The sequence below is a fragment of the Cajanus cajan genome, chromosome 3 (assembly GCF_000230855.2).
Source record: "Cajanus cajan strain Asha chromosome 3, NIPB_CcT2T_4, whole genome shotgun sequence".
Taxonomy (NCBI): domain Eukaryota; kingdom Viridiplantae; phylum Streptophyta; class Magnoliopsida; order Fabales; family Fabaceae; genus Cajanus; species Cajanus cajan.
This window is the reverse complement of record NC_138519.1, coordinates 71799662-71811256: the sequence shown is the minus strand read 5'-3', so window position 1 is coordinate 71811256 and position 11595 is coordinate 71799662. Positions and strand designations below refer to the sequence as shown.

General features: G+C 31.9%; 1 protein-coding gene across 1 annotated transcript; it reads right to left on the bottom strand.

Annotated features, from left to right (window-relative positions):
* Positions 1–1900: 1900 nt before the first annotated feature.
* NPC1 (non-specific phospholipase C1) lies at positions 1901–5695 on the bottom strand. Its single transcript, XM_020366329.3, has 3 exons — positions 4510–5695; positions 3177–3353; positions 1901–2636 (listed from the first exon to the last, which is right to left on the bottom strand). Exons 1-3 carry the CDS (start codon positions 5600–5602, stop codon positions 2317–2319), a joined length of 1590 nt encoding a protein of 529 aa, XP_020221918.1. The 5' UTR covers positions 5603–5695; the 3' UTR covers positions 1901–2316.
* Between the last annotated feature and the right edge of the window lie 5900 nt (positions 5696–11595).

The window sequence follows — 11595 nt, the reverse complement described above, 5'->3', positions numbered from 1 at the left end:
TGTACTTTGAAAATATTTTACAAGTAAATAAATTTCCCTTTCAGTAATTTTCTCTCCTATTAATATCCTTTATCTTGCATAATTAGCATACTTTGAATTAGAAATAATATTATAATTACACATATATATTATGATTTCAGCGCAATATGAAACACAAAATTAAAACAAAATCTCAAATGACATAAGAGATGCAAATGTTGATGAAGAACTTCAACTTCTCCCGTTACGAATGAATTCCACTTCAGAAGCATGGAACTTTTGCATTTCATTATATTTAAACCATGAAAACCTCAACTTTATTTTATTATAGTCTTATTCAAAATTATTGTCCTTTATCAAACATTTTCCCTAGGTGGACGACATTTACAACGACAACATCCATTAAAGCATTCCTTTGTGCAACCGAAACGATCTGCATCAGAGCAATTTTTACATTGATCTGAGGATTTGCATTTGGCACATTGTGCGTTTGCAAAACCTGCAAAAAAAAAAGAAAAAAAAAGAAAAAGAAAAATATAATGCCTTAGAGCTTAATTGAAGAAAGAAAAAAAAAAGGTTGCAAAACAAATACTCATTTCACAAGTTTGAATGCATTATATGTAACCTAAAGCAGATAATATATTAATTTTTAAATGTAGATACTTGTATATAAAAGGCACAAACAAGGAGAAACATGGAGAAGAATACCAGTTTCAGATGCTAGAAGAAATAAAATTATCAAGCAAGGTAACAACAAACAAGGTTTCGCCATAAAGTGTCTCTACGTTGTTTTGAGAATCAATTTTTTCTATGACAATACGTAGTTCTGTTTCCAAAGATTATTTATAATGACAAGCACATTTAATCTCATAATGGCCAAAGATTGAACATATTTTACCGAAGATTTTTTATTATTATTTTCTTTCTTTTTCTGGTATGAGATAATTTTCCTCAATAAAAAAATATCCTCAGTAAAAAATTTAATAAAAAAAATTTACACAAAAGTTAGAAATTTAATTAATTTTAATTTAAAAATAAAATTTGAAAAGATAACAGATAATATTACTTTACTCCTATATATATAAAATCCAAATACTTAATTCATCAAAGTTAAGAAAAATAGTTAATTTAATTGATAATAATAAATTTATTTTATTTTTATATTTTTTTCTTCAAATTTATCCTTATACTATTTTTCTCTGTTAAATAATACTCACCTTTCTCTTGATCAATTAGAATACATAGTTTATATTACTTCTCTTTCATAATTAATACTATTTATTCTTTTAACCAATTAGAATGTATGTATTTTTAATAGTCTATAATAATTAATGTATTCTATCAAATTATAATTAATATATTAAATATTATGAATTAAATCTTATATAAAAAATAATATTTTTCTAAATTGAATCCTATAAATAAGAATGGAAGTAGAATAAATTAAAATGTTTACATTATCATTTATTTAGAAATCATCAAATATGACTTTTAATAGTTATTATAAAAATTATATAAAAAATATCATGCATATAATTTGTACTTGAATAGATATAAAAATAAATAAATAAAATTATCTTTGATTATAAGTCGTCATTAAAAGAGCAAAAAAAGTGTCCTCGTAAAAACCCATTGGTCAAAGTGTTGTTTTTGAGGATTATTTATGTTGTTAGTATTAAGTGCATTAATTTTCAAAACGAGACAAAATATTAGTCAAAGTTGTGTTTATGAGATAATAATAATAATAATATAAAATAACAATAATAATAATAATAATAAATAATAATAATAATAATAAAAACTATGTTATTCCAAAGCACCGCTAATCCGAATATTCATTAATATCATCAGTCGTACATTCTCATCACAAATCCACAAAATAATAAAATATTAGAAAATAAGTGAAGCAGTTTGCAAAAAATAAATAAAAATAAAGTTGTACTTTTGTTTCTAAATTAGAACAATAGCATACGTGGCAATAGTATACATGATAGTACATACTATGTTGCTTCAGAAGTCAATTTAGGAAATACAATTAATATTTATAGAAGCTTCTCTTTTTTTAAAAAAACCTTTTGTCGGACACATGGATATGGATGTAAGAGAAGTTTTCCTAAATAAAATCATTCTTGGTAAAATTCTTTTCAATTTAAGAACAATCAACCTTACAGTGGTGATCAATAACAGATTGTTCATTTTGAACAAAAATAATCAATTATATGGTTAATTGTTCTTGAACTGAAAATACTTCTACTAAGAACTCTTGGGTTTTTTTTTTCCTACATTATATTGAATATGCTAAATATATACCATATTTACAGCGATATAGTGAGAGAATCAGTATGATTCCAAATTTTTGTGATTATCTCCCACAGCAACTCTGCTTGTGAGGGAAGGCCTCATTGTGACAATGGCTGAATCATTAGCCCCAGCTTTAAGAGCAGCCTTTGCAGCTTCCAGGAACCTCCTCACTGCATCTTCTGCATACCTGTTTGCTTCTTTCACTGTCATGGTCTTACCAATGTTTGGATATGAGTTGAGTACATAATCACCATTGAGCTGAGATGCAAGCTGAATCAATTCCATTTGGAATTCTGAAAGTCTCGAGTCTTCTCTTGGTCCATGTGACCTTAGTGTCTTTATCTCCGGAAGAGTTTCTATATAAACAATCATATTGGAAATAATGTAAAAACATAACAAGGGAAATAAATAAATTAATTAATCACTAGCACCAAACGGCTCTAAAGAGAAAAAGACAGATCCGAAGGTTTGTGCACTAAATTTTGGATCTTTATAGGTACAAGTGCACCGTTGATGTTTCAATATACTTCCAAATCTGGTTTTTAGATGAAGACAGAAATGGAAACTTACTAGCTTTTTCTTGCTGCAGTTAGCATGCAAGTCACAGGAAATTTCTAAGACTGCATTCTGGCATGAATTGCCATGGATGGAAATTTCAGAGTCTATTGCTCAATAAAATGCATAGATAATATTGGTGGAGGAGGGAAACCAAAATTTGGAATTTGCTCATATCCCAATACATATCACAGTTCTTACTTAGAACGTAGATAATGGATGTAGAACCAAACACGCACTGAAGCACATATAGTTCAAAAGGCATTGATTTTGCTCCCATACATAACAGAATACCCAGAATGCTGAAATCAGATGTAACTATGAAAGAAGTAGATGCAAACCTGGACAATCATCACGAGGAGTATCTCGAATGTAAAAGTATTTTTCAAAGGTACCAGCCCATGCATCTCTTTTTGTCAAGAAATTGGATTTCAAATTGAAAAGCTTCTTTACTGTGGCAGGAATAGACGAATGTTCATATTGAGAATATGGAGTTGGACCCTCTGCTTCATGAATCACTGCAAAATATAAAAATTAAATTATATCAAGAGGCATATCACGATTCTTATATGTTGCAATTGAGTAAAAATACTTCTCATTATCATCTCATATATTCCATATTTGGCTCAAGCAATAAGCTACTATCTTACCGATCATCAATCAAGTCCATAAATGCTTAAACTAGTTTATTACCCCTCACATGAATCTACGGACTAGGGGCATAGATTGTCTGATAAGTGAGAACTACAGTATACACAAAGATGACCGAAACTAGTTTTCAGTATATTACACAAGTACATAGGATAGGAGTTTCAAAATTCAGTACATCATTTTGAAGTAATGCAAAACTTTTCCCACAAATAAATAAGAATACTGAAATGGTACATGCACATAGCTCCATCAAGTGCAAAAGTGATGTGAGCATATATTCATTCATGAAAAACTTAAAACAATTACCAGTACCCACCAACAGGCCAGTTAACTTATGTCAAGACCCAAAATGACATCAACAAACACATGTACATGTACAAATACAAATCCCACAGAAACAATCAGATAGCAACTAATTCATGTACTCAAAACACCATCACCAACCAAATAAACCTACTACATCAAAATTCCAAAACCAAGTCAAAATCCCGTAGCTCAACCCACCAAAGCCAAAGCATGTTCCACAAACTCAATCCAGAAAACCAAAATAGGACTCACCTGGTACGATCAAAACCAAAAAAGAACAGTAAACTAAGTTAAGGCCTCATTTGTTAACTATTTTCAAAAACATTTTTTTAATTTCTAAAATTTGTTCGTCCTCTCACCACATCAAAAGTGTTTGTCCAATGAACACATCCCCATTTTCTTGCTCGAACAATGGTTCTTGGACACTCTCTGTCTCCCTCCCAAATCATATTATTTATCATTCCTATATTTTCTCCTGTTTTCTCTCTCTCTCACTAGGTGTCTAATATCATTTGGGGCTTCCAAAAATATCTCTTGCCCGTAAAAAAATTGTCCCTTACACATATTTGAGCGGGAAAAAATCCCCCAACTGTCTCCATTTTTATGAATAATTCCCAAATTCGGACGAAAAACATTTCAAAAAAACAGTTTTTTTCAAAGCAAACAAGCCTTAAACCATAAAAAATCTGAAAAAGTTGAAAACTTTGGAACACATACCAGTCCCCTTCTCGATCCAGGGCGAGATAAGAAAAGTGGGCACCCTAACCCCCAATCTATCAAAGCCAAAGTAATAAGGGTGCGGGCCAATGATCCCATCAGGGTTGGGCACACCGACAACCGGCGTAGGAACATGATCATAAAACCCCCCATGCTCATCATACGTAATCAAAATGGCCATCTGCTCCCACTGCGGACTCTTCCTAAGAATCTCATACACCTCCTTCACAAACATCTGCCCCGCCGCCACGTCATGCGAGGGGTGGTCATCATTCGCCGGAAAAACCTCGACATCGAAGTACCTCTGCTCGATGACCACGTAGTTGGGCAGCTTCCCCTTCTCGGCGTGTTTCCTGAACTTCAAGGCGTAGTCGTGGAAGTTGAGGGCGTTTTTGAGCTTGCGGAGGGTTTTGAAGAAGAGGGTGGCGGGGATGTTCTGGTAGTAGATGCCGAAGGAGAGGCCGTTGTCGGCGAGGGAGTCGAAGATGGTTTTCTGGGGGAAGCCGTGGATGAGATCCTTGCGGACATTGCTCATGGCGCCGTGGGAGGTGGCGGAGTGGACGTAGAAGCGGTTGGGCTGGGTGGAGGCGGGGACGGAGGCGAACCACTTGTCGAAGACTCCGAAGTGGTGAGCCAGTTTGGTGTAGACGGGGAGGATTTGGGGCTTGAAGGCGCTCATCACGGTTTTGGAGAAGCCCGGCTTGATGGACTCGGCTTGCTGCGCGAACCCGTTCATGGGGGCAGGGGTTAGGGAGGTGACGTTGGAGCCGAAGATTTGTTCCCTTATGGCTTGGAAGGAGTGGCCAGGGTCGCCGTCGATGAAGAGGGCGTCGTCGGTGACCGGGATTCGGGGGGACTCCGGGGAGGAGACGGAGAGGGGGTTGGACTCCTTCCCGGTGAGGCCGTCGATGTCGGGGCGGGAGGGCTTGAGCCAGCCGAGCACGTGGTCGAAGGAGCGATTCTCCATCACTATTACCACGATGGTTTTGATGGGGCCCGGGAGCTTGTGTTTCTTGCGGAAGGCGGCGCTGGGGGAGGGGGAGAGGAGGAGGATGAGGAGGAGGAGGAGGAGGGGGGTGCGCCGGAGACCCATCTCCGCTGGTGGTGTTGAGTAAGACTTGGAGTTAAGTTGCTTAATTGGGGAGGTGGTATTCGTATAAACTATAAAGGGATATGCTTTCGAATTAAGGATGCTTTTTCTTTCGAATTTATGCTCTCAAACCAAACATGAAACACCCTTTTTTTTTTTTTTTTTTTTTATGACTTACGTGTCAACATACACAATTCAAATTCTCTCAATATAATAGTTTCATAAAATAAAATAATAGCCTTCAATTTTCATAGAGTTTGACGGAAAAGTGGTGTTTTCTATTTTAATCTATACTAATAGATAAATGAAATTTTTTTTCTTAATCATTTTTGGTCTTCACAATTGTGAATGATTATATTTCTAATTTTTAAGAATAAATATTAACAGCTCACACTATTATTTATTTATATATATATATATATATATATATATATATTATTTTTAAAAATATTTAGAAGCATGAAGTACCCCTTTCCTTCCTAGTATTAATAAAATAAATATGAGAGCATCAAGTGTAAAAAGAATATGAGAATACTATGTGTCATGTAAATTGTTATATATTTATACTATTGTATGACTTTAAATATTTTATCTTTATATTATAGGAGTGTTTATTTTTTTAATTTGTCAAAATTATAATGAGTCAATGACAATACTAAGATTTATATTTAAAATTATATACATATTATTCTAACTTTACTATTAAATCAATTCTAATAATTCAAGAATGTGTTTAGAAAAGTATTATATTGTATTTTTACACATTTCAAAGTAAAAATATATAAAGAAAAAAATCGTGTTTAATTTAGTCATTCTATTAACGTACCTTTTTTTTTTTTTTACCAAATTCCATTAACATACTTACAACAAGGAGATTAGGAAAAAAAAATTGTTGACTAGGAACTTAAAAAGTACAAAAGATTTAATAATTTAGAGAATAAATTGTATGAACAAAATATTCAAGGATTAAAAAGTACACAAAGTATTATATTTAAGGTTTTTCAAAATGTATAATTTTAATAATTTTAAATTCAGATTTTGGACATACAATTATATTAAATATTTAAAAATAAATATATAATATATTTATTGACAATATAAAGGTTTAATATTGTCATCGAATGTTACTTAGTATAATATATTTATTAATTTTATAATAATTATTTTAATTTATTATTTAAATAATATTAAATTTTACAATAAAGTTATACAAATACTTTACACTCCCTATGAGAAACATGAAGCGTAGAGAGAAAATTGATATATATTTTACAATAAAATATGTATCCTTTTCTCTTCTTTCATTACTCAACAACAAAAGAGCATTCAAATTAAACTTTCTTTTATACTTTTTTGGACAACTTGTACAAGTATTTTTATTTTTATTTTTATTTTTGAACTAGTCAAATTTAAATTTGGTGGGATGCTTTTGTGGCGTTTATGATACGACTTTTGTGATATTTTGTTTGCACATGAATAACAGTTTTGAACCAATAGGCCATCAATGAATATCCCTATGAAAGGTCGATTAAGACTTGAAGTGAGGTAAATTACAAATTGGATAACCAAAATGCTTTTCATATTTCAAACAAAGAGCCCAACAATTTACATGGCCGAATGGCATATTCCTTCTTTGGATTTTGATGGGGGAACTCACTCTACTGTGAAAGTGAAAGCCACTACCACCAACAAATAAACTATACCTTCCTTCAACCACATTTTTTCCCCTATTTTACTTTTAAATATAAATGTAAACCACATCCTTATTTCACTATGAAAATTTAAATCTGTAATATATGATTTTATTTTAGTTTTTTAAAATTATTTTTCCTTTTATTTATCCTTAACTATTACTTCAACATTATATTATGTAATGACATTAGGAATAACTATCTAGCGGATTGGATTAAACTGAAAAAACAATGTACATCAATTAAACTAATGATGTATTTATTTGTCATCATAAGATATATATAAAAAAAATTGAATTATACATGTGAACCTTTTCATCCAAGACATAAAATTTGTAAATAAAAAAAAAATCTGTTATTATTAAGATAGAAAATATTTTAATAACAAAAGAACCATTAATTAATAAAATAACAATAGCTAATATTTAAATACATTATAATTTATTATTAAATTTATTACATTATAATTTTATTGTTTTAATCCTTCACAAGAATTTACCAAGTTCTGCCTTTGGGACAGGGATTGCCTAAAATCTCTATAATGCTTCACCACTATATTAATGAACACCTCTTAAAATTAATCATCATAGGATCAATATTTATTTATAATTTTGAAAGGATAAGATTCACATTTTCTTTTGAGTGATGTAATCATGTACGTTATTGTTAATTATGATGAATTATATGTTGTGATTTTGGAGTTTAAGTGTTAAGAAAATTCTGAAAATTTTGAAATTCTTGAAAATTTTAGGTTGTTTAGGAGTTTTTTGGAACACAGATTCAGTTTGACCTATAAGAAAAATGTATATAAGATTTTTTTTAAGACCCGAGTGTTATAAGTTTTTTTCCTAAGAAATCTTAGAGAGATAACTTAGAGAGAGAAGCTTTAGAAACATAAGTGACTCAACTTCATTCTAATTCCATAGTGTAACATTGTGAGTTTTTGCTAATTATTTTGTTTTATTAATGATTATATGTTGTAGAGCTATCAAAATGGGTCAATCTAGCCCGTTTGACCCGGCCCACCTTAACCCACTTTTTAAGTGGGTTGACCCGACCCAACCCACCAAATTTGTTGCCCAAAATTTTCTAACCCGGCCCAGCCTATCACGGGTTGGTGGGCTAAACATGTCGTCCCACCAACCCACCAAATTTTTAAAAAAAATTCTAATTTAAGATAAACTCCACTATAAAATAATCTTTAATCTAAAGTAAAAATTATCAAACTAAGTATCATGCATACAACATTAAACTTAAATTAAAAAGTGTACAACTTTAAAAAATTAAAACAAAAAAATAAAATTTCATTAGAGGTTTGAGTAGATAAATTTATACCAATTTCAAGTTGTTTAACATTGATTTTATCTTTATCTATAAAAAAAATTATATCTTGTTAAAATAATACATATAATAATAAATAGTTAAGTGAGTTGTTAGTGGGTTAGGTTGATAGGGGTGTAAGTGGGTTAGGTGGGAAGCCCACCCATCATGGGCTCAACCTGGGTGGGTCGAGTCGAAAGTGAGTTGGGTTATATTTTTTGACCCATTATGAGTTTTTTTTCATTTTTTTGGCCTGGCTCAACCCGTTTTCAAGGTAGATCATGTTGCCCACGAGCCGAAGCCCACTATGACGGTATGTTGTGGTGCTTTTGGCTATTTATTATTGAGAATCTCTGAGAATTTAGGGAATTCTCGTTAGATTAGGTTGTTTAAAAAGTATTTTTGGGCAAAGGTCTATTTTAACTCTAAGGAAAAGGTATATAAGGTTTTTTTAGAATTGAGCTTCATAAGTTCATTCTCAAAATTCCTAGAGAGATAAACAAGTGAGACAAACTTTGAAGCTCTGACTTTTCTTCCTTCTTTCTAGACTTCTCAAACACGTAAGGATCTTTATGGGGTGTTGATTCAAAGCCAAAAATTTGAGAATCAAGGTGGTGTCATGCGAAGTTTCTTGAAAGAGCTTGGAGCTCGTTCTTTTTCTCCTCCCTCATTTTCTTAAGTTTCAAGGTAAAGGAAGCTAAAAACTTGTTATGTGGAGTTATATGAGTTACATGTTAATTGATTGTCATCAAAATGAAAATGTATTGGCTGATTTCAAATGGTATGATGAAGGGTTTGGATTTTGGGTGCGTTGAGCATGTGAAGGTGGATTTTGATGATTTGAGATTGTCAATAGTTTCATGTTGTTAATATGATGAGTAATGGATTCTATGTGATGCATACTTGTGGATTGTGTTGTTGCATGTTTGGTTCTTTTAATTTTCAGGAGGTTTGAGCCAAATTCATGAGTTTGCAAATGCATAACTCATCATTGTGTTGGGCATGACTCAAATAATTAGGAGGTCTCTATCTTATTCGTGTTAGGTGCAAGATTGGTGACATCAGGCGTGAGAGAAAAGAAAAGTCTCTGACTTGGTCATATTGGGTGTGGTTTGAATGACATTGGGCATGATGTGAGAGAATCGACTCTACCTGAACTGACAATGGGCATCAAAGGAGTGACGTCGAGCCAGAGGTGAGAGAATTGGCTCTATCTGAATTGGCGTCAATATTGTGATGTTGAGCGTGAAAAAAGAGACTTGTCTCTTCCTAAAATGGGGTCGAGCGTGAACTTTGTCACGTCAGGCATGAAGGCCCAAGGTTCCCTATCTCATTCACATCAGACATGGGTTGAATGGTGTTGTTCCATGGGTGTGGATAAGGCACAAGACTCCCCGTCTCAATGGTGTCGAGCGTCAAGTGTATGGTGTTGGGCATGATTTGTTTTGAAAACTCTTGTTATTTGATTGATAAAAAGATGAACATGAATATGTTAGATGAATCTATTACATGTTGCATGTTGATGGATGGTATTGATAATATATATATATATATATATATATATATATATATATATATATATATATATAGATTTGGGATGATATATATAGATGTTTATGATTGTTGAATTGTTGAGGTGTTGATGTTGATAATGTTTTAGGCATTAAGGCATGATATGTTTATGATTGTTGAATTGTTGAGGTGTTAATGTTGAGAATGTTTTAGACATTTAGGCATGATATGTTGAATGGTTGTTGACATGTTGAGGTGTTGATATTGAGAATGATTTAGACATTTAGGCATGGTATGTTTATGATTGTTGAGTTGTTGAGGTGTTGATGTTGAGAATGCTTTAGGAATTTAGGCATGATATGTTGAATGATTGTTGACCTATTGAAGTGTTGATACTGATAATGCTATAGGCACTTAGATATGTTGATTTACTTAGGACTAGAGGAGAGGGTGTTTTCAAAAGTTGGATATTTCATAGTGTGGATATCAATGTGGTGCTTTATGAGTTTAGTTGTTGAAAAACTTTCCTTAAGTAGGCGTTATCTCTTGGAATGGATTGTTGAGTCTCCTTTAAGTCATTATTTAATGTTGGAGTAAGGTATGTGGTCAAGGACTAAAACCCTTAATTGATTATTAGAAAGGTGCATGATATCGCAAGGATAGTTAGCGAGTTAATTCCATAGGTAACTTGGTTTATGCATATCAGGGTTGTGGTATGAATGTTATAATTGATAATGATACTGAACTTTCCTAATTTAGGTGTGAACATTTGATAAATCATGTTGTAGGAATTGTTATCCCATTTTGTTTTTTATCTAACAAGTGTAAAAAGATTGATTGATTCAATAGGTCAAGTGACTTAAGGGGTGTATTGAATTATGATTTTAAAGGATTTTTTTAGTTGAAAAAAGTCATGTGGATTTTAAAAGACTTTGCAAGATTTTCATGACTTTTAAGATTTTGTAAGATTCCGCTAGACTTTCAAATAGGATTTTAATGGATTTTGCAAGACTTTCAAGTTAGGATTTTAATGAATTTTGCGAGACTTTGTGAACTTTACAAAATTTCGTAGATTTTTGACATACGATAAGAGTTCAAGATTTTTTTTCATACATTCAAATTTAAAAATAGTCAAAGAAAAAAATAATAAAAAAAATAATGTCTAGATAAACAATAATAATAATAATAATAATAATAATAATAATAATTTTCCGTAATATCATGTCCTTCTAAATAGCATTCACCCACATATTCATAGTTATACTAGTCCTCCAAGTATTAACATCTTTTCACTCTTGCTCTTGAGTTTTAATAATAAGCTCAAAATTATGATTTTCATTAACCGATGATGTTAAAGATGAAGGTTCGTCCCCCACTCCAATTAGAATTCATCAAAATGACATTCTTTACGAAGAAAGTTATGTAGTGTTGCACATGCTAAAAGTTATTCTAAACAACATTTCAATTTTTTTT

Excerpts from the sequence above, each read along its gene's own strand:
- NPC1 (XM_020366329.3), bottom strand. The coding sequence starts at position 5,602 with ATGGGTCTCCGGCGCACCCCCCTCCTCCTCCTCCTCCTCATCCTCCTC. Across the intron at positions 3,354-4,509 it reads CTGGATCGAGAAGGGGACTG|TGATTCATGAAGCAGAGGGT; the intron begins GTATGTGTTCCA and ends TATATTTTGCAG. Across the intron at positions 2,637-3,176 it reads TCCTCGTGATGATTGTCCAG|AAACTCTTCCGGAGATAAAG; the intron begins GTTTGCATCTAC and ends TTGTTTATATAG.